This window comes from Protomyctophum bolini (assembly GCF_963924005.1).
Source record: "Protomyctophum bolini genome assembly, chromosome: 14".
Taxonomy (NCBI): Eukaryota; Metazoa; Chordata; class Actinopteri; order Myctophiformes; family Myctophidae; genus Protomyctophum; species Protomyctophum bolini.
This window is the reverse complement of record NC_137875.1, coordinates 20554368-20582228: the sequence shown is the minus strand read 5'-3', so window position 1 is coordinate 20582228 and position 27861 is coordinate 20554368. Positions and strand designations below refer to the sequence as shown.

Sequence of the window (27861 nt, the reverse complement as noted above, 5' to 3'; positions counted from 1 at the left end):
CTGATGAGAAAAATATCTGATTAGTCATTAAGACATCCGTGGGATTACAAAAGCTGACGGTGAGTTGTGAGGCATTAACGAGTGCATCTAAGCTGGATTTAAGAGTAGCTGACTGGTCGTCCTTGCTAATAGATATGCAGCAGTGTCCACTGATCGCAGAATAGAGAGCGCCGAAGCAACGATTCATGCCTTATTGGCAGCAATATTTATTTAGGCCATGGAAATCATATTAAAACCTCCTCTTCTAAAGGTTGCCAATATTCCATGGAGGAATAATAACCTTACCAATCTGCACATAGAGACTCCTCTGTCAGAACAAGGAGAGACCATCATTGGAGTCTATCTTTTAGTGCTAGGTAAGTCTTGTTGGCTTTATACGGTTTAGTTTGTATTGTTTATCTGTGTCACTAACATTGCTAGGATTATTACAGTAGTTAGACATCCTTTCACGGCATGGTATGGCTGTGTGAATCTTGTGGTCATTACTTGCGCAAGCAGAGCATGCAAGTATTGTGGACGTGCTGGTACGAATGTGCGTATGCTCGGAGGTATATAAACTGATGTTGATGGTGACGTAATTAGGATATGTTTCAATGTCGGGTTATAACGGGCTGTCGATGGTGACGTAATTAGGATATGTTTCGGTGTCGGGTGAATTAAAGGTAATGTCTGTATGTATGTAATCTGAAACACCATCAAAAGCCACTTATAACTCGGCATTGATACATATCTTAATTACGTCGCCATCAACATCAGTATATATACCTCCGAGCATACGCATAAAAAAGCCAGCCAACCACAGTATAGTACTTTCAACTTACAACTTGTATACATGTATACGTTTACGTTACCTGTTGCCCAACCAATATTGAAACATATCGTAATTACGTCACCATTGACAGCCAGTTATAACCCTACTTTAGTATTTAATTTCAATGTTTTACAGAGAGGCTGAGATTTGAAAGTTCGTAGCGGTCGACAGTACTTGAGCTGCTTGCGCAAGTAGGCACTCGACAGAGTGCAGTTCTAGTTTTGATTTGTTTTTGCACGTTTATTCGTATGACTTGCAGATACTGTAGACCTAAAATATCCAGCTCCAATTGTTATTGTACACTCTCCAAGTTCAATAAACACTCCAGATTGGACTCTGTACTGTGTAGAAATTGTGTCTACTCTGCTTTACCACAAACATCCAGACATCCAGACAATTCCACCATGGAACATATAAAATACTTTCCCTCTTACAATTTTGATGAGCGATTACTGGCAAGTAGGAGTCACACATTGTTGAGGAGTCAATAACAAAAACAACCATTGTCCCCAATGTTCTTGAAGGCCAATACACAGCTGTTACATCATCTATTGTCACAGTTCCCTTTTGCTCTGTCAACTAATGAGTCGGGAAGTTATTTTCCACAGTAACCACATATATTTAAACTGATTTTGCAGTGTTTTTAGGTTGATTTTAGATATTCCATTTAGTGTTATTGTCAGGAGGAGTCATCAATGAGTGTACATATCGGACAATGGAAGTGTAGTATTTCCATTAGGGTTAAGGTGGTTGCACACTGGTGCGTTTTTTCGCTAGGTTTTCAGAGTAGTACGCTATCACTAGCTGTCAGTCTGTCACCAACACCCCAAAAAACTGAAAAACTGATCAAAATCGACCCCGGTCCGAAAGAACGCACAAAATATTCGTGTGCTAAAGTGATTGGCACAAAGTGAGGTTTCTTTTTTTTACGTCCTCCGAAATTCGCTCCGATATTGGGAGCGAATTTCTGACCAGTGTGCAGACTGCTGCAAACATCAGTCTGCAAACACCTTAAAGGTCCCGCATGCTTTTGCGCTTTTCGGTGAGAAAACTCCTAAACACTAAAATCCTGTTTAATTGTTAAATGTGAATGTATCAATACTATTATGAGGTCACTGTATAGAAGTGAGGAAGTATAGTCACTGATGCATATATGTGTTTACTTCTCCTCAGGCTGGCTGTCTTGGTTTGGGAACAGTTTGGTTATCTTCGTCCTGTACAGACAGAGGAACTCACTTCAGCCAACAGATTTCCTCACATTGAACCTAGCAATCTCTGACGCCAGTATCTCAGTGTTTGGCTATTCTAGAGGGATTCTGGAGATATTCAACATCTTAAAGGACGATGGCTACTTGGTCAGATGGATCTGGACATGCCAGGTAAAATTCATCCAGAACTTTAAATGCATTTTCAGATGTTAGAACATGTCTGTGTAGAAGTATTACTCAGAAGTAATTGTACGGAACCAAGTGGCATTTGTGCACACTGTAACTTGCAAAGGGGACTGGAGGGAATCCATTGGCTGATTACTTTGACTGAACCCAATTAATGAGGTACTGGAAAAGAAAAGAGGAGGAAGTCTTACAGCAAAGTGTATGTTTGCGCGAGGGATTATGCTAGTAGCCATGTGGTCTGGAGGTTAAATCTCTAATCAGATTACTGCTGTGGGCCCCTTGAAATGGTGAAACGCTCTGAGAGAGGCATGGCACCTGCATACAGTAGACCTGAGTAGGCAACTAATAAGAATTGCAGAGTTTACGTTTATTACATACTTTTATAAAGAGTCTTATGTTTTTACATTGTAGTCCAGTGAACAAAGTCCTTTCAGTTAATTTGACATAATCAGCATACAACTGGGTGTTTGTATTATAACTATTACTAGTGTACACAGACCGTACAAATGTAGGCTACTATGACTGCTATATTGAAATAAGAAAAATAAATATGTTGAACACTGAAGGGAAAAGACACCCTAGCACTAAACAGCCATTATACTAGATGATCATTGATTATTATAATAATAACTACAAAGTGCAGGTCTGAAATGTTTATTTTGACAGATTAATAGAAGGCCTGCCTGCAATATAATGCTCCACAAACACAGACAGACATTTAAATGATGTTAAGGACTAAGAAGGATTGAATGTTGAGTGTTTGTGGAGCATTATCTGTTGAGCGCCGCAATTTATTCATCCATTCAAAACATTAACAATGGATTTCTAAATCTTAAATGACTCCAAAATGACTTCTGTGAAATAATGAACGACATTAGAGAATGTTTATGTTGCGGTCACTGTGATTTAAGCCACTCCAGAAATTCCTGTACATATTAGAGTTTGGTCTTTATTTAGTTATGAGACACTTGTCCTGCTGCTGCTCCTAACAAAGAACAGGCGTATCATCATAATAAGTAAATATAAAATAAATGTCATAGCTTAGATACGCCGACAGGCAGACAGACACTTGCACTTGACTTGGCTACAATGATGGGGATTAATGCACTGACCTTTTTGAGGGGCGCTAACCCCTCCAATGTCTGCATTTGATGTCATGTGTGTGGCCAAGTCTATTTGACCTTTTATGACTAATTTTGTCCCGTACAAAGTTACAAACCTTTAGGCCAAGTCAATGGCAAATGATATCAGGCAACGTCTTTGTGTGACATCATGTGGATCAAAAAATACATCTTCACCACTGAGCACATGCATAAAAGGTGCCCTCACTTAATGCACATATGATTTCCTTTTTTAACTGAATGTGATTTTGATAAATGACATGATTGATGATATAATTCATTAGCGCCAGGGGAGGGAGAGTTGAGAAATAGGTGAATGTACAAGTGCTTCGAGATTCACTTGGTCACTTCCTAACATGCTGTCAACATTAATGCTCTTAGTGGGTATACTGAAAAGTCCATATGCACGTAGAGATAAGATGTGGAAAGCCATATGGACAACTTTTTTGCATGCATTGCAGAGGACACCATAGTCATGTATGTTTTGCCTCCTCCCAAGGCCTTTCCCTAGCTTGCATTGAAATAGTTGCCATACTTCCCCTCGGAATTTTTACAGCTTATTTTTCTTGCTCAAGGCAAGCCTGTGGTGGAAACCCTGATATCCGTGCACCTATGAGAAAAGTCTCTGTGGAGTCACAGGAAAACATTGGAGTAACAATAACGGCTTCAGTCTCCCAAGCAGAGACCCTGTAATCTGGAGAGTGCCGCTGCAGGTATGCTTACGAAGCGGGTGATCTCATCGCTCAGTTATCCTATCTGTCTTCTTGGTTTTTTATATTGTTTTTTTTTGTTGGGGGGGGGGGATTGAGATAGTAGTAAACCCACCTCCCACGAGAGAGAAAAGTGGGTAGAAGGTGTGAGAGGGAGAACAGGCGTGGACATAGTAAAACGTAAGAGGTGGCAGAAATAGCTGTTTAAAAAAAGAAACACGGTGTGTGAACGAGACAGGCATGTGAGAAGCATTAGCAGATTACTGCAGCAGCATGACGGAACATGAACATACACGTGGTGTGAAGCTGGGCCAGGCTGGGCCAGACCCCTGTGCTCTTCACACTATGCGACCGGACCGGTCATCATTGAGTAGAGGAGGCATCCTAATTGTCCCCTTTTCATCTTTATGAAAGGAGAAATAAAATTGTCTTCAGGTCATTTGATTCAGCTACGTGTCCAAATTAAGAATGACCACATCCTTTTTACACGTTCAAACTGAGAAATTGGTGAAGCAATATGCTACAGTACATGTGCATTGAATTGTGGGATATAGGCAGAGAGGCTGATTGCTTCAGAGGACCAGACATCTTTAAGTAATCTTGTCCCTTATTTGAAGAAGAACGAGAAAAAAAAAGAAAAAAAAACATGGCAGGCATCTTGCTCGGGGGGTGGGTTTCCTTAGTGTGAATATGGGCATAAAACTATTGAAGATAATGTGGCAGTGAGTGAAAAACTACGTTTATTGATTTTAATGGGATTAGATCCTCAAGGAGATCAAGGAAGGCCGTGGCCTTTGTCCCTCCCTAACCCCGTTCCAGCATGGATCCTCTGTGCTCCACAGTGACCAGACTGGAGCACAGCAGGACATTCATCCATCATCCCATTCAGGATTTGTATGTGCAAACACAAAACGAGACATGAGAACCACTTCCTCGTCTGAATTCAGCAGACTTTTATGCTTTGTTTACTTTTATTTATGCGTTTATTTTCTTTCATTTTCATTATTAAGTATGCGTTGGTGCTTCCTGACAGGGTGAAGTCCCAGTCATGTTTTTTCCTGGTGCCGTTTCTCCAGGATGAAACAACTGCCATGCAGAGAATAGGAAATGCCCTGGATCTGGAACATATCAGCTAACTGTAGGGAAAAGACTTTAAGCTATTGTGTCGCCATCTGATATGGTCAATGCAATCCACAAACAGAGGACGGGACAATTAGGCAATCATTGGCTTCTTCCCCAGAAGCTTGGCTTCCTCCGGACATTCCCTTTACCATGGAGTGATGCGCAAACCCATTTAAAGAAGATCTTTTAATGATCTTCTTGTTTCCTTCCAGATAGACGGCTTCCTCACCTTGCTCTTTGGCCTTGCAAGCATCAACACCTTGACCGTTATCAGTGTCACGAGATACATCAAGGGATGCCACCCAAACAGAGGTTAGAGTTGAGACTTTGCTGTACGGCCAAAAACAACGATAAAGAATACAAAAAAACACATCATGGTATGCATAATGTAGCATTTTTTAGACGTCGCAGTCAGACGATGTATAGACGATGACTTTAGACTTGCTCTGAGACAATGTAAAAAGTGCATCAGGCTGGCGTCTCTGCCTTCCTAACATTCCAGTAGCTAGCTCTTATCTGACAAAAAAGTGTTTTTTTCCCCTAGGTAATGAAAGCTTATTAGTGACTTGAGTTTTTGAGAATAACTACTGCTTGACTCCGGTAATTTCATTTACATTTCACCATAACATGTCATTAAGTTAATGTGAGGTGAGGTTTGCTATTTTAGGTGCAATGATGTTGAAGAATGTCTTAATTGCATGGAAATTAGCTAGAGTAAGTGCCTCTGTTTTCAGCCAGTCGTGCACGTTTTATTGTGTTTGTGGTTGTTCATAAAACACAACTACATAAACTTACCTATATAAACTATATAGTGTGTTTGTTTTGTCAGCTTCTAGCTTTAATCAATGGAAGCTAGATTTTTTAACTAATTTAATAATTCCTTCCCTGACATTTGTATCCGTTTAATAGCGTGAACCTAAGATTGACCTGTATTTGTAAACTAAATAAACAAATCAAGATAATTAATTAGAAAATTAACCACTTTAGACCTGGCAACCTAATTCTGGGCATGTCATTGTAGGCGACAATAAAAACAAACATTTTCTCTGAGGTATGTTCGGAGCTTGTAGATCAGCAATTTATTTTTATATAATTTATATATTTTATGTGGTTAAGTTAAGTGATTAAGCTTGGAAATTAAATGAATATGTCCTATTTATATGTTCCCTGTACACGTTTCAAAGCAGAAACGTGGCTTCGTGCTGGGTTAACACTAAAAAACAAATAAGGGCATATTGCTTGTCTTTATTCACACAGGAGTTATTGATATATCAAGATAAAGACCTGAAAATAGATCAGCCCACTTGATTTTTATTTTTATTTGTTTTCCCTCTACTGAATACAAAGTTGTGAGTACTCTGTCAACAGAGGTTCTTTTCAGTCAAAGTGATTCATGAAGGCCGTCAGGACTAGAAAAGTACTCATTGTTCAATAAATGTCACAATCTGACATTCATAACTAGGAAAGAATGTTTAAAGTGCCTCTCACTTTTCCTGTGCTATGTTTTGTCATAATGATAACATTTAGCCAAGCAAAGCACTTCAACAGCCCATACAGGGCAAACATTTAAATGGAACTAGAAGCTATACATCAGATCACATCACATCATATTCATGTGAACACTACAGTATCTAGGGCTGCAACTATCGATAATTTTCTTAGCTTATTTCTTTGCTCAATTTCTTAGCTTTTATTTTATTGAGTATTTTTTTATTACTCAAAGAAGCAGTCATTTTTAAATATATACATATACATGATATTATTTAATTGATGCAAAATAATGTAAATATTTGTATAGATTTTATAGTCGACCAATTGATTAGCATGGTTATTGACTAACCACTTCAGCCCTACTTTATATTTAATTGTACAATAGTACAAAAGAATTGCGAAAGTAACCGTTCTGCAAGCTCACAACGCGTTGCATTGATTTGAACAAAATCTATATCTGTTTTATTCAAATAAGTTATTTTATATAATGGATGAAATTGATTGATTGAGATTATTGTTGTGTATTTACAGCTCACCTTATCAGCACGAACACCATTGCTGTGTCGTTGATGTGCATCTGGAACGGGGCACTATTCTGGTCGGTAGCGCCCCTGCTGGGCTGGGGGAGCTACACAGGTCTGTTCACTCCTCATACATCAGCCATTCTCTAATACAATAATTTAAAATAAAACCATAGCACCACCATTAGCCTTTTCATGTCATGCACCCCCTAGAAGGCGTCACAAGGGGTGCATGCACCACAGTTTGGGAACCACTGATCTAATACATTGTTTCCCAAACAGCGGTCGGGTCCCCTAGTTTTTTTTTTTCATCCAAAGTTTTCTTTTCAGTGATGTCATGAAAAAATGAAAGACAAATCAAAGGAATTCCATAAATTAGAACAGATATTTAAGAAGTAGTGAAAATAACCAATCTGCTATTGTCAATTTGTCGTTAGTTTGGGTCCCGGGCGAATATCTAATTTCTGTTTTGGGTCACGGGCTGAAACGTTTACAAAAACATGTAAATAAGTATAGATTATCACATTTTATATATATATACTTACAATTTAGCAGACGCTTTTATCCAGAGTGACTTACAAGCATGAACCCTAGTTAACAAACAGTGTTTACACTGTGAATAGTCACACAAGTAAAGTGCGGAGAGGACAATGTAGCGCCTCAAAGAAACTAGGATACCAGGTAAACATTGAACCCAACATCTGTTTAAATAAAATACAACATGCTATCTAAATAACATTCTACGCCACCCCTCACTACTGTAGTTATTCACAAAGACAACGAGACAATAGCATTTCATCAGCAATTCAACTGAATGAATAGATTCACAGTGTCAACGAGGAATTGCCACAGTGATTTAAATGTCATTCCCCAACTGGGAGGGGAGGTAGTTGACTGAAAACAACGCTACGCTTTTATACGGCCCTCTGCTTCATACCAGAATTGTTTTACCCCAACATTTTTAAGTTTTTTTAATTAATCTGGGCATTTTCCAGAGTATAATTTGTCACGATTCCTTGTTCCTTAAAAAAAGGCTATTTTTGAAATAAGGCTGAAAAAAGGCTGAGTTATTTTTGTGTTTTGTTCACAGCACACCTAACAAAAGACATTGATGATGATAGTTACATAAAATCGTTTAAATGAGATGCGATGAGATGTACAGTATGTGACTTTGTTATCGTCCAAAGGCACATTATGTCAGTCGAGGAGATGTAGTTGGCCCTTTGGTGTTTTAATATTTTCTAATATGGCCCCATTTGTAAAAAGGTTTAGACACACCTGATCTACCTTATTCAATTTCTCCACAGACCGAGGCTATGGCACCTGTGAGGTGGACTGGTCCAAAGCCAATTACTCCACCATCTACAAGTCTTACATCATCTCCATCCTTATCTCCTGCTTCTGCGTCCCTGTGGTGGTCATGTTCTTCTCCTACGTGTCCATCATCAACACGGTGAAAAGCACCAACGCCATGTCCGCTGATGGTTACCTAACCCAACGCCAAAGGAAGGTGGAGAGAGATGTTACCCGGGTACGTACACTGTGCGTGCATGAGACATACGGACCTATTGCACTTCTCCAGTGTGTCTTTAATGTCAGAGCCCTTTGGAATGTAAACAAGTAAAGGAAGAGTAAGAAAATGTAACTCTGTCATCTTTAAAGTGCCCTGAACAGTAACATATCGGCTCTCCCATTCTTCCTTTTTGTTCTTCTTCCAGGTGTCCATCGTCATTTGTACAGCGTTCATCTTGGCCTGGTCGCCTTATGCCGTGGTGTCAATGTGGTCCGCATGGGGCTTCCACGTGCCCGGCACCACAAGCATCCTCACCCGCCTCTTCGCCAAGTCGGCCAGCTTCTACAACCCGATCATCTACTTTGGCATGAGCTCCAAGTTCCGAAAGGATGTGGCCGTGCTGCTGCCATGCATCCGAGAGAACAGGGACGTGGTGCGCCTGCAAAACTTCAAAGAACTCAAGCCCAAGGCCGAAAGCCCTTCAGCACCACCGCCTGTCCAGGAGAACGAGGCAAAACATGCAACGGGGGACCTGATCCAACAGGCTCCTGATAGCGACTCGGGGGTCAACAGCCCTCCAGAGACGCCACCATCTGAGGTCTTTGACATCGATATGCCATCACACATTGAAACATCAGAGTACCTGTGTGACAGACTCTGATGGCAACTCTGCATTCACTGCTTACTTATTACTTTATTACTTGAATGAAACCACTGTAGGCAGAGATCAGAATCATACAGGTTTACAGGTGTAAAACAGTGGGTGGAATTTGTTATTTTTTGTGCAAGCTCCATTGTTTTTCTTCCATAAGGAGACAGAAAAAGGAAAGACTCAAAAACAAAAAGCAATATGCATATTGTGATTACCCATTATGATAGAATGTGGTTAATATTGTCAATAAAATAATGTTCTTGATTTTCACATCCTTCCTGCACTGATCGAGCCAGTCCGAAACAGTCAAAGAACCCAAAGACGCAACATCTCCACATTGGTCATCTGAAAGGCAAAGGTAGAGAATGCATGGTTCTAACATCTACAGCAAACTCTGTGGGGTGGGGGGTGGGGGTTAAACTAACAACTACAACAAACTGAGGAGCCTGTTGAAAGAAAATTGAGCTATTTTGAAAAAGCAGACAATCTGACAATGTCAATGGGCCAATTACTTACTTGAGGCATGAAAATATAATCTCTAGAGTTCCTGAGTCAGCCTTAATTCACATTTGCATTTTGCAGGCACAATGGAGTCTTTTACAGAGCCACTTAAGACCATTAAATCAAAATGGCAGGCAGCCTCAACACCGCTTCCATCCACAGTCTATAATAGCACAACCGTGTGTGCTGTCTGCACAGGCCATTGACATGTCACTTGTACAGTTCCCCGTGCGCGCGCGCTCACACACGCGCACACACAGTGAAAGTTGATCACTTTCCCAATTAGGTGTTGATTGGTTTGTTTGTGGCAGCCGCAGTGAGGAGGTGGTGGAGGAGGAGTAATTATTCAAGTCAGTGTGAAAACGTGTCATTCCCGATTAGTTGTTTTTTTCAACCAGCTCGAGCTCCTTCCGACTAGCAACCATGCACCAGCAATCACACCAGAAACGTGTTACATGGCATTCAACGTGCATTATTCATCCTGACCTGTCGCAGTAGATTCCAGGCAATGGCAGACATGACTAGTAGTAGCCCGCATTCACTCAGATCAGAATTATGACGCACGCTCACGCTGTTATGATTAAATTGCCTGCTAAATATTATTGCAAAGGTAATACGTCAAACACACAAAAAAAGATGCTGACAAGTTCACATGCAGTGCTTGCACCGGAATGTCGGAGGATGACACGAGCAATAGCATCTCTTCTAACTGCGTGCCTTGGGGGCTGTTGCTCTGTGCATGCATGCCGTTGGAAACATTCTGCAGTGCTAGGAGTGGGACGGGCTGAAGGGGGGTATGCTCTGGCCCCGTCCCGTTCCTTCTTCTCCACTTTTAATGAGCCAAAGCTCCCACATAACTCCATCATGCAGTCCTAACCTCCTAACGTCCAGGTGGAAGTTGATTGGCTTATTCACGCGTGCCCGCTGATCCAGGATTGTTTCCCCAATGAACCAGGTTATATACTGACATTTCCGCTGGGGATTCTTGCTTTGGAATTAATTCTGTCGCAGGTAAGTGCTCCATCTGTTCTGTTACTGTAAACATACTAGCGTGTGTGGAAACGGGGGAATGACAAGACATGTAACAGGTTCTGTTTTTGCAATAGGAATAGGCTACTGTGCGTCACGACTCGGTGTGGATCCACACCGAATTCGAATTGCATGCTGGAGCTGTCTTGTTGTATTTGGTGGGAAATCTTTATAACTTAAATGTGTAGCCTATGGTAAAGCCTACTTTTGATTTCCAATAAGTATTTTGCTTATTTTGATTCACGTAGGCTAAATCCTCATACTCGTGAAGATGTAATTGGTTTTACTTTAGTTTAGACATTAAGCGGATTCATTATGTCAATACTGCATGCAGCACCACCACTATTATACGGACTTGACCTGTTTGCTCAGCCTGTCTGAGCTGCCGCAGCCTCCCCCTTTCCTTTCTCAATTGATTTGACTGAAACAAGTTTTGGAAGTGAAGGTTGTGAAGCGCTAGTCATCATACCATAGCCTTCCCCCTCATGATGTGTGAACAGTGTGATGGATGGTTGAAATCCTTTCAAAGCTATGTTTTCATGTCTGTGGTTATTAGTAGCAGCTGCTTATTTATATTCCATAAAATATTTTTTATTTCATTTTATTTAGATTATTATTGTTTTTTCTTAATTATTTCATTGTGTGGTTGAGAAGTAGGGATTATTATTTTGGTTGTGGTTGTATGTCCAGTAATAGCCTGCCCTACACAAGCTCTGACTTGCATGAAAGACATAGCCAAGAATTAAAGTAATTCAGTATGTTCTGCACTCCATAAACAAACAAGTGTGCCTCAGCAGAGCTGGGATATGAAATGCACAAGACTGGAAATGACCTTGTAGAGACATGTTGGCTCTCCTTTGCCTCTGATCTCCTCCATTGGTCTATCTTCTTGGCTTGTTTCTACAGCACTTGGCACGCTTAAATGTGCTTTAAGGACACTTTTAACACCTGTAAATGTTGGAATTTACCACTACCTGGCCACTTCTTTGGTGCTGGGCGTGGGTAAATTGCTGCTTTAAAACCACCCATGTCGTCATTCAGAGACCGTAAAACCAGGCTCACAGCTGGTCTTGATATTGGCCCATGCATCCATTTTATCCAATATCCCTCCGTTCATTTGATGCCTGGCTCTATAGAACAAGGAATGTGTTTGCACTACACCACTGCCAACATGAATTATGGTCATTTTCTGTGTGAAGGGACATCCGTGGATTATATCCGGTTCTTCTTCTTCACCATGATTGATGGTCACCAACTTTGCTGGAAAGATCAGGGGTGAATTGATACCACATAGGCCTACCACTTTGAATCTATATTTATCTGCTAATTACTTGTCAGCGAATACCACAAAAGTTATCAGATTGGTTACATTTGTGCACTCTTGAGTTATAAATGGATAAATTAACCCCAATGAGTTTACTGTGCATGTGCACGGCTAAATTCTGGTTACATTTTTTCACTGTCGGGGTGAAATGAACCCTCAGGATTTTACTGTGTAGTGTACCTGCACACCAGTGTACAGTAGCAGCAGGTTGTGTGTGGTCTGTTCATGCTTTGTGAATCTATTGTGTGGCGAGCTTAGAAATGGGCCTAGACAGCTACTATACACATCGTGTTTGCACCGCAGCTGCTGTGCTTTATCATTATTTATCTTATCACTAGACACCTTTAACAGCCTTTCAATGGAAAACATTGGAGGATTCCAGTATACAGTATCACATTTCTGTTGGTTAGGGGAAAACCTCCATGTATCTGCCACACTATGCAACAGGAGACGAGACCCAACACAATATGTGTTTGTGCAGAACTGCTTTTAGTTTGTTTCACACAATCCACTGATGTAATGGTCAAATGGTGTAGTGAGAATGTTGGTACCCAAACCATGTGATATGTCTGAGAGCTTGGGTATTGTAAAAGTGACCGAGGCAGCTTGAAAAAACTTTACGAAGACGCAATCAAATCAAAGAATATAATACCAGGTGATGGACAGGAGAATGCATGAAAACAGAAAAACATGTACTGTGTCATGCTACCACAGATATTTTACTAGCAAGGTCGTACTCTTTGTCAGTCTGATAAATCTCGCTTTAAGGTCTTTGCAGACTGGAAGTGTTTTTCGGAAAACAAAAAACTCTGTTAAAAATCAGAAAAACACACAGCAGTGTGCAAGGACCTTTAGTCAATTTTTCAGCTTAAGCATGCACTGAGTGTGTCACCTACTTTTGCTAGTGAGGCCTTTAAAACATTATGCTGGTTGGTTGTACTAATTTGTTACAGATGTTCGCAAGTAAATGTGCATTCACTTAAGCCCAATTTATACTTACGACAGTGTTGTTTGCCGACAATAACAAATTGTAAATCAGTTATTTGATCGCACCATGAGGTACAGTTAGGCGTCAGGGCATGCAGTACTTGATCAGCAGCATCCCTACTTTGGTAGGAGAGATGCACTGTTGGGAATTCCCAAAGAACTCATGATGGAAAACTAAAGCAAACTGGCAAACCCCATAAATTTGTCGGTCTAATGCTCAGAACAGGTGTTTTCAAAGCGAGTGTATCCATGTTCCCCGCTTCCCTAAACCCTAACCCTAAGGTAAGTGGGAAACATAGAACCAGGGGAACATTGGGATGACCCTAATTTTTCAAGCTAAGTACGGGTATTGTATGTCCCCTCCCATGTTGTGATTTATGATAAGTAGTGAGTGTGTGGAAGGCCTGGCATATCATGACACACTGCAAAGCTATCTACGCAGGTGATGGCCGATAAGTCTTCTGGATCTGTTTGTTTTGTTTTTATCCTGCTTGGAGATTGTGTCTCTGCAAGTCCCCTCAAGATCTACTGTCTGCCGTTCAGGGAACTCCCCGCTGTTTGGTAAAGGATATCATTTGCGTTGCATTTCATAGCTGGAATAACCACTGGAAAACCATTGCCACCCTCTATTCACTTTACGCAGTAAAATCACGTGTTATTTAACTCCAAAGTTTATACAAATGGTTAAGGGTCCATTTCGTTTCATTTGCACACATTTTGGAGTTAAATTAGTAGGAGTTTATAGTGCACCATCCTTTGACTTCTCTCAGGAAGAAAGAAACAAACGGGAACCTTTTAAACCTTTCACTTTTTAAGAACGTTCCTTTGTTATTCATATATAAAGCAAGGTTTTAATCAGAACTATGGAGTCAGCCAACCATTAAACCCTTTTGAAGATTTATTTTTTTAACTAAATAGTATGAACATAATATATATGAAGGGATATGAAGGATTTACTGTAGTGACGTCTCCACTGTAGTTTGCTTTATCCAGCGGAGGTCGGGTCCTCCACAGACTCATATCTGCCCCAGCTTGTTCAAGCCTCAGCTGTCTTCCACGTGAGGGCAGATTGGAGTTCTATCTGCCTGCCTGTCAAAGCACAACACTTTGGAAAAAAATGGTGTCAATGCTTGTTATGAATGCAAGATACAGCGCATTGAAAGTCGTACAGTGGACATTGCATGAGTCGACCTTGGTGACCTATCACAGCTGTGCTGGTTGACCTTTTCAGTATTCTGTGAGAGATCTCTGCATACAGACTCATTGTTAAAGCTGAAATCTTTGAAAAGTGTCTATTCAAACCCCATGTGTGAGACCAAACCTTTACGGCTCTTCTAAGATGGAATGCATGGCCAAGGGGAGATATTGTGCTTGTGAGCTTCTGACTGTACTACTTGTCAACCAGGGATTGCATTTCTTACTAGTGGAAGTATAGGTAGACCAACTACAACCACTGCAGATGAGCTTGTTATATTTTATTGTTTTATTCATTCAAATAAGTTACAAATTGCAACACTGAGGACACTGAGGATCTTGCGGTGTCTTGCTAATACTCCACTCATAGCTACTAGCCCCGTATATTACATGGAACACTGACTGAACTAAATGGCAACTGATCAAGCCTCAGGTTTATGGTTCTCTGAATCATCACGTCTCCACATGATCAAATTGAAGCTGCCAGCGTGTGGCAGCAGTGACGTACTGTACTGTACTGTACTGTACTGTACCAGACGCTGCCTCCTGTGGGAGGGCATGGCATTCCACAGGTAACCGGGAGGCTTCAATCATCACCTCCCCTGTGATGAGTTCTGCCTCACTGCCCTGGCGTAGGCCAGGAATCTGGCTGCTTTGCAGGGAATGGCGATCGCCCCCAGTTCCTGGCCTAAAACCTGTGGGGCAGAACTTTTAAGCTGCTTGTGTGAAGGACACAGAAAACTTTCTCTGTCTGTCACTGTGTGATTACATGCCCTGCAGGCACGGAAAACCTGCACAGGAAAATCCCAGTAAGTGTTCATTTACAGTCCCTGTCCACATGTGAAAGAAAGAAAAAGAATAAAGTATTTTTCTCCCCCCAAAAACATCCAAATTACAATACAATCAATTAATATATTATTGTTACAATTACCTTTATATTTTCTCGATCTTTGCCCTCATTTACTATTCCATCATATATGCATACTATATTTTTTGTTGGATCAGGTACTTCAACGAGCATCCACAGAGAACAACAGAAATACCAAACTCACTGCAGCAAAATCATAACAAGCCAGTCACTTGACTTTCTCATTAATGGGAGTCACAGGACCCACATGTTGTGATGGGAGAAGAGCACTTGATTTGTACCAGTCAGTCAATGACATGTCCCTGAAGTACAGTACTTCATCATTAACCAGTGGTTGTCTTTAGTCAGGCTGTGATTACTGTTCGGTATGTGACTCACTCTGAGTGCTAGCTGCATATACAGTATCTGAAGACCAGATTTAGGTGTCTCTTTAGGTCGTCCTCAGACAAGCATTCCATCGTCGCTTCCAGTCATCCCGGTTCTCCATACATCCGGCCAGCTCGTTGGTGCTTTGCACTCTTTCTTTCACATCTTTCTTGAGTACATCCACATAGGGACGTCCTCGTGATCGGTGCCCATGTGTTGGTTCCCACAGCACCAGGTGGTGTAGAACACTACAGTAATGCTTAAATTTGGACAGTTTGGTGGTATGCAGAGCACAAGCAATCAGGATTTTCAGACATTAGCCAAACAAAAAACACTATTTTGGGGTGAGTGAGTCAATTCAGGCAATTCAGAGTTTACGAATGGAACCAAATGGACCCTTTTCCATTTGTACAGGATTTTACACCTTATTATTATTATTATTACACTTTTACTACTACATTATGACTTGTGTTGTTTGGTTTGCCGCCTTGGCAACCAAGTTATGTTCTTCTTGACTAGCTCTGACATTGTTTTATTGTGTTTTTATGGGGATAAGCATTCAAGCTGATTCAATGAGAGACGTTTTCTGTGTGTACTGTAAACACTGATAGGTTTTTGTAGTCATGATTCAACTTGCCATGCCGTTTATTTTTACATGATGCCAATGATAGATTTATGGTATTATGGTCGTAATGTCATTAGTAATAGTACTCCCTTGGTACTTGTGAGTACCTCACACATCTAGACTTGTGTCTTCCAGCCCAGATTTCTTGAACAATGTTGCTATAGAATAGATGCCCTGCTCAGAGAGAGAGAGAGATTTCTGACCTTTTACGTTTGACATAATCTCACGTATGGACTCAAACTACCTTTTTTCATAGTACCAATGTGTCTATATTTAGAATAAATTGTGACATATACATACAAATAAATGTGTATATGTCACAAAGTCGCCTGTTCAAAAAGCTTTGATGGGAGTTTTTTGTATTGTTTTATTTGTGTTAATTTAACCCAGAGAGTGGAAAAAGTTGGTCCTTGGTCCTTTTTCTGCACTCTAATTAAACGAACTCTACGGAAATTACCATGTGATAAAAGTATGACGTATAGCTCCTCTCTGGTTATCCTCTCTCCCACAGGGTGAGGGGTTATACAAGAACATCTGGCCAACCTGCTACCACCACCCACCATGACCAAGCCACCATTCACTGTCATCTGCCTTGGTAGGTCTCTCTCTCTCTCTCTCTCTCTCTCTCTCTCTCTCTCTCTCTCTCTCTCTCTCTCTCTCTCTCTCTCTCTCTCTCTCGCCAGTGCCACAAACCAAGCCTAAATGGAACATAGTCAAAGGCCCAACATTTGATAGGACTTGTGATGTCGTACTTTTTATTTGTGTTTTTTCTATTCATTTGGTCATTAGGGTCCACAGAATAAGAGACCTGCTTTGCCGGAAACATCGCAAATAAATGTTATGGCCATTTTTGTATACCACACCATAGACATATTTAAGGCAACATTTTCCAAATGTCTTTTTTCATGATTCTGAATCCATTCTAAGCATTAGTATTGCACGAGAAACACTCCTTGGGCTAAAACGGCCTTAGCCGTCATCACAAATGTGATGAGCTCAGCACAAATGTGATGAGGTCAGCACATTTGGGCACATTTAGACAAGTGGCTATGGCTGTTTATAGCCAAAGGAGTGTTTTCGTTGTAAAACTAATGCTTGGAATAGATTCAGAATCATGAAAATAAAATTTGGAAAATGTTGCCTTTTATAGGTGGTCTATGGTGTGGTATACAAAAATGGCCTTAACTTTTAGCGGGTGTTTCCGGCAAAGCAGACCTCATTCTGGGGACCCTAATGACCAAATGAATAGAAAAAACACAAATAAAAAGTACGGCATGACGTCACAGGTTAAACTCTATTCCTTGAGCTTTGGGTCCTGTGGCCCCCAGCTATGTATCTGGCAGATGATCCTGTCCCCACTCCCTTGGTGTTGATCCATTATTTGATTACTGTGTATTGATGAACACATTTTAACATAATCCTCTGTGTACATTAAAACAAGCTAATGATTCTGTTACTGTGGTGTAACTTGTGTGAATCTCTTCTATGTTTCCCCACAGCTCTCCTCCTTTCTAGTATTTGCTGGGCCAAGCCTGGATCAAAGAACAAGAAACCAAAGCAAGGTTACACATCACACAAGAACAAGCCTATAATCTCGGTGTCAGCCCTTGTATTATCATCTCCACCTGCTTTCTTTGTCACAGGGGTGTGGTCAATTCCCTTTCACTTCACTCTATTGCAAATGTACTGAAACTATAATACCTAGGATTAAGTTACGCACATTGTACTTCATCTCAAGTCTTTATTACACATTTAAAAACACAATATACCGTATTTAGTGTTATGTTGACACATGATTTGAGGTATTTTGTTCACTTTAAATTATAATATAGAACCAATAAGTGAAAAGGCCTTTTCTCTTATGGGTGTGGACACAGGGGCGTGGACACACTATATAAACACTGTTATACAGTTTTATTTCTTTGATGATGTTTGCACCAAAAGATTTCCAGTGTTTTAATTGCAAATAAACAGAATGTCCTGAAATAGATGAATTAAGGAGGAAACATGAAACCGTGTCTTGACCCACCCTTCTCTCTTGTGCACACCCCGGCCCAGTTGTTCCAGCCATAGAGTGCGATGTCCGAGCAGGAAAGGTCACCCTCCCAGAATTCATAGTCAAGTGTCCATCACACTGTAAGGAGACCAAGCAGCAGGTCTATGGAACGGGAGTCTTTGCCTCCATCTCTAGCATCTGCAATGCAGCCATCCACAGGTACAGAACCCACTGTCAACCGCAATGATAAAATCTGATGTTTAATGTTTGGAACATCCAAACATAATTACTGCCCTGCAGGGGAAACCAGTGTTTTCACTCACTTACGCTGGTGACTCCCAGTGATTTCACGGTGTTGTAATGAAAAAGACATGAAAAAACCCCAACATATAAAAGCACCCGTGGCATAAAGCCATAGTGGTTATCGGTTGAAAGGAGCAGCTGCATGATTTTTGCCCCAGAGACTGGGAGTAGTCATTTCACATGTTGGTGTGTAGAGTATGCAGCGTTCTGGCAGATGGATAATTTCAGAGCATTCCTACAGATTATTTGAATTTGATTCACAGTGGAGTCATCACCAATTCGGGAGGAAAGGTGATTGTGAGGAAGATGGCTGGGCAGAATATCTACAAGGGCAGCAATTCCAATGGCGTGCGCTCTCTGTCCCTGCCAAAATGGAGGGAGTCCTTTGTAGTCTCAGGTATAACGAGTAGAGTTTGATTTGCACGATTGAGTCGCTCACCGTGAATTGTGTGTTATTATGACACTGTTGTTGGCTTTAAACATGCAAATTCACCTGCAAATAATAATTGCATAGTACCGGTAGATCATATTATGTTAAAGCCATCAGTGCATGGAATTGATGTTGTGCTTTATTTTGCACTATTGTGTTGCAGTGGGGAAGCCAAAGAAAGGTGTGATCTACCCATCTACCCTGGACTTCACCCCTTCAAGACCAACCTACGTGAAAACAAGTGAGGCTCGTTTTGCACTTCTGCAAAATGAAGGCGTATTTGTCATCTTTGAGATGATTGGTTCACTCTCGCTTCCCAAGTTCCCATACTCTGGAGGGCAAGGTCACAGATGTCGATATGACAGACAGAGTCTGGCCCTCATTTATCAAACAGACAGACAGAAAAACAGGCGTGACACCGCAACTTTCTGCATTTATCATTCTATCGTCACTTTAAGCGTACGGCACAGTCAAATCTCCCGTCAGGTTTCCAAGCCGTGTACACCAGTTTGATCCGTCGTAGACAAGCGGTGCAGCATTTTCTGGCAATCTGATGGCTTTTAATCAATATGCAGCAGCCACTAGTCACTTAAAATGATGTAACCAAACATCTTACAGAGCTAAGTAAATATCCCTACCATACTGTAGGCAGTGTAGGGTGTTGTAATCACGGGGTGACATCATTACAAGCATTTAAAAGTGAGGTATTTAAAATCTATTAGGTTGGATGCATAATCACCCATTTAAACGGGAGCTTAAGCTTTAATAGAACAGTTATCTCGACATTTGACCTCCAGCATAAGCGCTTGCAAGAGGATTTTCATTTAGCGTTATGAACATCTCCAGGGCACACGGGACAGTCATATAATCGGTGCTGGGTGAAATTGATATTCAAAATGTATTCCAATTATAATATAGCCTAGAATTTTGTGGGATTATTCCAACATTATAGGCTAGTAGAGCGGTGCACGTTGGGCACTTACTTGCCTATTTGAAACGATGAAAGTTGAAAATGCATGCCCCACCCAGTTATCATGTCTGTCCCTTTTATGCCCATATGGAGTTCTTTGTCAGGCATGTCCAAATATGGAGTCTATACAGATGTCAGAACATCATTCTGACTCAGAACAGGCCAACTCCATGGATATCTAGTGGTGATCAGGTGTGATCAATTGGCTAATTTGGGCCCTTTCCAGAGCCTGGGCAGAGGCTTTTGTGCTGGTTCTGGACAACTGGCTATCCGACAGACTCGACATTGAGTACTGCACTCCCTGTGGTAGTGTGGAACGAGTGTGTCAAATTTGAAGTCGGTGGGGCGAACGGCTTAGAGTTACGTGGAATACAGACATACATACGTACAGAGACTTGGTGCATTTTTTGCAACCAAAGGTCACATTTACTATGAAATCCTGCATCTCACGTCCGTCCGTCACACCTCCATTATATGGTTGCGTTTGTCTGTCATACCTCCATACATGGTTGCGTTCGTCTGTCACACCTCCATACATGGTTGCGTTCGTCTGTCACACCTCCATACATGGTTGCGTTCGTCTGTCACACCTCCATACATGGTTGCCAATCCATCATGCCTTGTGACATCTCGTGACATCATGGAGACCCGTAACGCTTTCATATATGGTCACGCCTCGTGACACGTCACGCCACCATACATATGGCCATCTCCATTTATGAAGATCACGACAGTGACCTCATCAAACCCTGTACACTCAAGACATGCTCCGTATATGGCCAGTACAGAATTCATTCCATTATGTTGATCTGACCACCCATGCCAAAGTCTCCTGTCTGCCGTCACCCAGGCGGGTGCATGCACGTGTCGTCCTCAGGGCATCTTACTGGTAGATATATAGAAGATGGATAGATATGATAATCCTACTCGTGTGCCAAAAATAAGCATGGCCGGGCAATGGAATGTGTTCGGGTTTCACTTGGATCAAGGACTCATACTGCCACTTGTCAGACATCTGTGGGGTTGTGCACAATATTGCTTTATTATTGCAACGGGGTGCATTGGAAGTTCTGAGGGAGCCGTGGATAAGTTCTATGCTTTTCGGCTTTAAACGGCGATAGCGCCAGAAGAGCTTGAGTCTGTCCGTCGCACCTTGGCCGAGGGACCACCGTGTTTTCAGACTGTTACATTTAGTATGTCAAATAGTTCTTGTTTTCTTCTACAAATTCCCATTTCCTCCAGCACCTTGTTTTGCTGTGGCACTAAAGGGGCCTGCCGTCTAGAACAGGGTTGCTCTGTATCTCTGTCCCCACAAAACTAGCCTAATTACTGTGCAGCAGACGCTGCCACGTGCCTACAGCACGAGATACAGCAATTGTCCAACTACAATACGACTTTCAAGATGTAGGCTACGGGGATAGCCAGTTAGCTAGAAAACAGATAGACCTATGTAGCTCACTGAAAGCTACATTAATTGCATAGTTTCAATTGCCACATCGTTATTAGACTTGTGTCTTGTTATACAGGTACTATAATTAATTACCCAACATGTTACTGGGTGGATTGAGAGATGTTTGGCATTTCACAGTGATCACAAAAAACCCAGATAAGGACTAGGGGTTATGGGATGACCTCCTGTCACAGTCTACAGATCACATGATGGGTGTAGGCACTTTGAACCCGGCCGCAGTGGAGTCGGGGGGACCGGGCGCGCCGTGTGCACTGTGCCGAAGAATGCTGAGAATGCATGACAAGTTGACAACACAGGAGTTACTGTAGACGCTCTTCCTCCATAACCTCTTAAACCATCTGCATCTTTCACAGGTCAGAAGGAGGCCAAAGCAGCCGCTGTCACAACCATCCAACCTGTGACGTCCCCCGAACCTACGACAACCACCACACCAGAGCCAACCACAACGCCAGTTACCACACCCCCCACCACCACACTACCCACCACCACCACCAAGACTCGAGCTGCTGTCCACAAAGTCAGGGATGCAGGTGACTTACACGCAGATTCACTCGCTCGCTCGCTCACTCGCTCGCTCGCTCACTCGCTCACTCACTCACTCATGGATAAGTCCAAGCATACAGTGCATGTTCCATATTGGTGTCACTTGGATCCATGTATGTATGCGGATTGTTTATTCACTGGGATGCAAATGCTCAGCACATCCTTGGGTTAACAAAGAAAAGCAATTGATCGCCTTAATAACAATCGAGATGGATAGATCCATTTACTGTGTTAACCAAGAGGCATTGGCATCGACTGTGGAATTGCTCTGATTGGCCAAACAAGCTTTCATTTGAATGATGGGTGCTTGTTAAATTACAGCTGGTCGCTATGATAACCTTGGGGCCGTTCTGTTCTCCTGCTTTACTGCTTGACCGTGCTGTACATTTGACTTGAACACAAGCTCATTGTTCACAGAATGAAAACGATGTCAGATGGCGATCAGGTTGAGCGCTCTGTCCCAGTAAACAGGTACTCGTGTATCTGTCTAACGATGTCCTAAATAAGATTGGCTGTGTGCCTGCTTCTTATCGTATCATTTCGCTCTCTCTCTCCCTCTCTCTCTCCTCCCCTCCCTCTTATCTTTATTTCAATCTTTCTTTTCTCATTGGGCCTCAATGTGCTTCTTCTATCTAGGCAGCAGTCACCCATACTTTGCTTCTGTTGCAGCAGCTGCCAGCTCAAGTAAGTGTAGCAAAAGCCTTATGCAGTCCCATGCAGTGCCTTGGTTGGTAGCATGAAGTGTTGTTGTTTATTATGTATTCTCACGGTGTGCAATAGTGTGCAGTGCTTTGATGTGAGGTATTTGTTTGTGGTTGTTTCAGTGTTGTCATGCTAGTCTTCTAGGATTGGTGTCCATCAGGATTTCAAATATACTTTATTAAAACTTACCAGAGTATTAGTGTTCCTAACATAAAGTAAACTATTAACGTATGATCAGAGAAAGTTTGTTTGTTCATATTGAACCATAAGAACAATACATTTACAAGTAATTCATGTTTAGATATTACAAATTAAAGATTCTCTTTTCTAAAACTTTCAACATTGATATAGGGCAGTCACAGAATGGTCAAGGAAACGGGCCCAGTCAAGGTATGTCGTCGACACTCTCATTGACTCTGAAGATCAAACGTCCTTCTCATAACAAGTCATATTTTAAGTCTAACTAAACCGTTAAATCTCTTCAAAGTATTCAGAGGGACTGGCTATCCGAATAGATTCTCACCACGCATTAATCCAGGTAAACCAAGCTTTAATATTCCTGATGTGTTATTTGTCATGCTGTGTACCTTGTCTACCTTTGAAACAGGGCTATCCCGAGTGTCTCACACACGCAGCTGAGTTTTGTTCCCCCCCCGCACCCCCTCCCCACACACACACTCTTCATTCTCACTGAGACACTATCTTTAATCTCTGCGTGGCATCTCTGTTCTCTATGTGCACAGCTGCCTACATGGATTTTACTACAGAGCCAACACAAGGGTGGACCCAGAATGTTCTGGAATGGCCCACTTGTCTGTTCTGTTGTCTTTTAAAGTAGAATGCTGCCCAAATCCATTATTCACATGTATCCCACTGTCAAAACAAACGACGGATTGGCTTATGTTCATTTTTAGTTAGTTCCCTATAGAGTCTGAAAAAACAACCGCACAAATGCAAAAAAAAAAATCTTCTCTTACGCACCGAACACTTTATGTGCAAATTGGCCTTTCTTGTCACTGTTTGAAATATGACTTTAGAAAATACCTGTGAGAGCATCCAGGGAGATTTTGTTTTAGGGATTTTCACAAAGTCACTCTCCCATCATGCATTGTAAGCGGAACAGTTCCTGGCTCCAATCTTTGACTCATCATAGATTTTAGTTAATCTCATCCGGCTTTAACTTGTGTGTATGATTTGTGATCAATATTTGCCCACACAGTACCAGGCAAATAGGAACCATGTGTGAATACTTGTATTGTGCAGTGCTCTCCTTTAATCAATTCCATTCTCTGAGTGCATTCACCCCTTGGCTCCTGCTGAAGCTAACCACGCTTTATTCCCCCATGTCTGCAAAACAGTTATTTACCAATTTAACACATCACAATGTGCCAAACATGCGGCTTAAATGTTTGTCGTACATATACTGTTAATTTAAATATGCATATAAATGGTGATTGTTCTGCGGAAACATACTGTTAATGCTAAGTTTGTCTTTTTCTTGGGCACAGGTCTGCGCAGGACAGAAGCAGGGTCTACTGTTAGGAGACAGCCAGCCCCTCCTGCCGGCTCAGGTCAGCTTTATCAAACACACACCACACACGCAAGCACATGCACACACACACACACACACACACACACACACACACACACACACACACACACACACACACACGCACACACACACGCACACACAGACACTGCAAAGGGATAGACATGGAGGGAAACTGACAGGGAATGCGGGTCAAGGGCACTCGATAGACAACAAGAGGTGCAGATTGGATCTGGGTAGCAGGAAGTGGGAACTTCGTTCCAGGAGACGCTGACTGCTGTAAGTCTGACCCTCATGTCCACACCCGTAAGCTCCTGTGATCTTCACCCCCAGGGTCACCACTAATCCACTCCATCATGCATCACGGCATTCCTTCAAAATAAATCACTGCCATTAACTACCGCATACTGCAGTCTGCTGTCAAACACACACCCCTCCCTCACTGATGTTTTTATTTTCCAAGATGAAAAGAACAAATACATTCTGAGTTAAGGCATGGTAAATATATCCAGCATGTATCCTTTTTGTTTTTTTGATATCATGCTGTGGAGAAAATGCCTTCAACCTTAAAGTAAAAAGAAAGAACAGCTGGGCTCCATTTGCAGATGGAGCCGTAGGATTGAAGCTCTCCCTTCCTCCTCATCCCCAACCCTCATTCCTACTTTCCTCTGCTCTATGCGCCTGTCTCCCATTGCTACAAGCAGCTTTCAACCGGGTTCAGCCGGCCCCACCTGAGAGGACTCTGCACATTGGCCAGTCCAGCCCCAGTAAGTGTCTCCTAAAACTGCATCTCTAAGCCGTATACTTCAAAACATCCATTATTTACTAGAGAGGCAATGAACGCAACACATCCGAAATAGGGAAACAAGGAAATTACCAGGGCAATAAAACCCAAAGTGAAATGTTTTATAACGCCGCTCCAATGTTAACACTTTGTGGTTCAAACGTACATCCACTCCAGTATAAATAAAAGGGTAAAAAAAGCAGACATTATTCATTATTCTTGATTTCTATCTCGCCAAGCATAACGTGATGAAAAATGGTATGGTAGGTATTGTCTCAAAGAAGAGACGAGGCGATTTCATTTCGAGTCATTTTGGGACATATCTCCATCAGATATGAGACGGTGGTGAACTCCTGCTCTTATGCTTTCTCTTTTGATAAGACCACGATGAGAAAGGCACTCTGTCAGTACTGTAATAATATCCTGTGACAGATTCCATCTGGTCCGACCTCTTCCACTCCCTTGTAAACGCTTGCAGAGGGAGTGAGATGAAAGCTGCGGCACCACGGTGCTCCCACAGAGTGACACTTGACCCAATCCACAATGCCGCTGGGGCTCGCAGGATCTGGGTCCACTCTCCCGCTTGTCTAGAATAGAAACGTTCTCGGAGTCGTTCGAGTCCAGCCCAGACTAACCTTGGAGGAATGTGTTTTTGTTTTGCTTCTGTGGAATGCAAAAACCGTCAATCCCTCAAATTGGATGGTATCAGTCACCACTCACGCACTATGATCTTTCTGAACTGATGAGTTGATTGAATATGCAAGCTCACTTTGTAACTTTACGCTATTATTTGCATTGACTGAAGATGACTTTGGAGATGACAGGCTGAGAGTTTGTGGGCTAGTCTTGTAATCTAAAATCATTTGCAGCTGCATTGTAGTGTACACGTCGGTGTAACCAGTAATTGTCCACTGGGCCTAAATCGGGTGCATATCTTTGGTCCGACGTCCTAACAGTCCACAAGGGTGAGTCTTAACCGGCCACATATGCCGGAGACACGGATGAGTCTTAACCAGCCGCGCATGTCGGTCTATTGGTACGTCGGACTAACGTATGCCCCCCGCCTAAATCACTGACACATCTATGATGAGAGATGCTAATCCAATAACCATAAACGACATGCCTGCGCTCCATTCCTTTCAATTCAGTTCAATTCAATCATGCAATTGCTTTATCATTGCATGTGCAACAAAATTACAATTTGTAACTAAATCCAAGTTATACAAGCTCAACAACGGTACAAAAGAGCAGACCGAGTACAGCGCCAACTCACATCAAGTGTAGAGGGTTTAAGTGGTAAGTTTAATCAGAAGAACAACATAAACTGTCTGCTGTACACTACAGCACTGAGGCTTTGAAACAGCAGCAGATTACCCTAATCTCTACGTCCTGTATATACTGTCCCTGGTTTGACACCAGTATTAGAACAATACTCCCACGCTCTGTTGAGCTGCTAGCTGGGCTCTCCCAGCCTTTCCCCGGCATCAACACAGACAACGCTCGCTAGCTGGATGGGAACTCTGCAGAACGTACGCTTTGGTGTTTTTGTAAGCTTTTGATAAGCTGCTAAATCAGACGCTGTGTACAGTTATGGTTTAGTTTTGGCTGCTGGTGTTATGCCACATTTTTGTTACTGTACATGATGATGATTATGATGATGATAGACCAACTGCTTGCTCTGTGAGCGTTCCTAGCCTACTGTAGTTCTCCAGCTGTCAAAGGCTTGCCTCCTTTGCGTCAGAATGCAGGTTGAAGGGACGCAAATCACAGAGGAAAATAGCTTGGTTCTTTAATATTTCACAACATCAATCCATCAATCCTCAGTCACTGTCTGTCCCTAGACTGACTGACTGAGAATGGTCATCTTGTGTATACTCTACTAATTACACAAGTATGGTAGTCCTAGTAATGACAGTGGCTGAAGCTTGTCTATGAATGCGGCTTTCTAATCTTGCCCCTGCACAGCTTTTCCTAGAAGGGATTGGCCGCCCCCCGCCTTTGCTCGTCCCGACTGGTTCCCCGCTGCTAGACGACCAGCAGGTATTATGAGCATAAATCATCCTCCCTATACATCTCTATGAGCAAAATAATAAATATTCCACCATCAATTCCTTGAATTTAGGATCTGTGAATGATTGAATGTGAGTAATGGCAGAATCTACAGTTACAGTATACTGTACGTGCCAAGCTTCTAGAATCAACCTGTATATCGTTGCTGTCGGGAGGAAAACTCATTTTCTTTAGGTTTTTGATTTCTTTTGGCATAAATCAGTGCTATTGAACACCCTTTACGTCTGTGTGTTCTTTCGAAAATGGAAAGTAAAAAGTGCTTTGGACAAAACCTTAACTCCATTGGACCCTCAAAATATCTGTTAAATCAACTAACTCCACCACCTCTCCACCTCTCATGGATGACAATATATACAGTTACAACACCAACTTTGATGAGGCTGTATTGCTTTGTTTTAAAAAATATATGGTTTTCTTAATTTCCTGAAATATGTATATATATATTTCATTTCCTGGAAAAACATTTTGGAGTTATGAGGTTTCCTCCCGACAGCAGAGATATATGCAGTCATTTTGTGGGACATAAAACCCCACATCGGGGGTTCAGCATTGCCGAAGCACACTAACTGGCCTTTTATGAAATGTGATCCTTGTAGTTGCTGATACCTCCACCTTCTCCTACTGTACATTCAGATGTTAGTTTTGCAGCCCCAGACTCAGGATACACGTGGAGCGAGGTGGACGCACCTGAGATCGCAGGTAAGCCGACACCCCCACTGGCATTGGCAGACAAGCGCACAACATGACATGCTTTGTGTGTAGTGTAGCGCCCCCTCCCACAGGAGCTGGCGACTACACCCCGGCCTGGTATCGA

At 42.0% G+C, this 27861-nt stretch overlaps 2 protein-coding genes across 10 annotated transcripts in view; both read left to right on the top strand.

Moving 5' to 3' along the window:
- Positions 1-217: 217 nt before the first annotated feature.
- On the top strand, positions 218-9604 carry LOC308328698 (visual pigment-like receptor peropsin; the record flags this gene model as incomplete). Its single annotated transcript, XM_080782764.1, has 6 exons — positions 218-356; positions 1985-2190; positions 5371-5470; positions 7181-7285; positions 8478-8701; positions 8889-9604. The coding sequence occupies 6 exons, from the start codon at positions 218-220 to the stop codon at positions 9342-9344; spliced, it is 1230 nt and encodes a 409-aa protein (XP_080638890.1). The 3' UTR covers positions 9345-9604.
- Positions 9605-9675: 71 nt separating this feature from the next.
- Positions 9676-27861, top strand: part of vit (vitrin) — a 32549-nt gene continuing 14363 nt past the window's right edge. For 2 of the 9 annotated variants that reach the window (XM_080782759.1, XM_080782756.1), the window contains exons 1-14: positions 10573-10847; positions 16741-16824; positions 17729-17791; positions 18288-18444; positions 18792-18925; positions 19122-19199; positions 21753-21929; positions 22579-22626; positions 22996-23034; positions 23132-23182; positions 24153-24215; positions 24898-24960; positions 26943-27017; positions 27681-27746. In XM_080782759.1, the coding sequence (XP_080638885.1) occupies positions 16791-16824; positions 17729-17791; positions 18288-18444; positions 18792-18925; positions 19122-19199; positions 21753-21929; positions 22579-22626; positions 22996-23034; positions 23132-23182; positions 24153-24215; positions 24898-24960; positions 26943-27017; positions 27681-27746 (1048 nt within the window). In that variant the 5' untranslated portion in view covers positions 10573-10847; positions 16741-16790. Of the gene's footprint in view, positions 9694-10572; positions 10848-16740; positions 16825-17728; positions 17792-18287; positions 18445-18791; positions 18926-19121; positions 19200-21752; positions 21930-22578; positions 22627-22995; positions 23035-23131; positions 23183-24152; positions 24216-24897; positions 24961-26942; positions 27018-27680; positions 27747-27861 lie in introns of those variants that run through there. The other 7 variants (XM_080782757.1, XM_080782753.1, XM_080782760.1 and 4 more) reach the window with 5 other exon arrangements.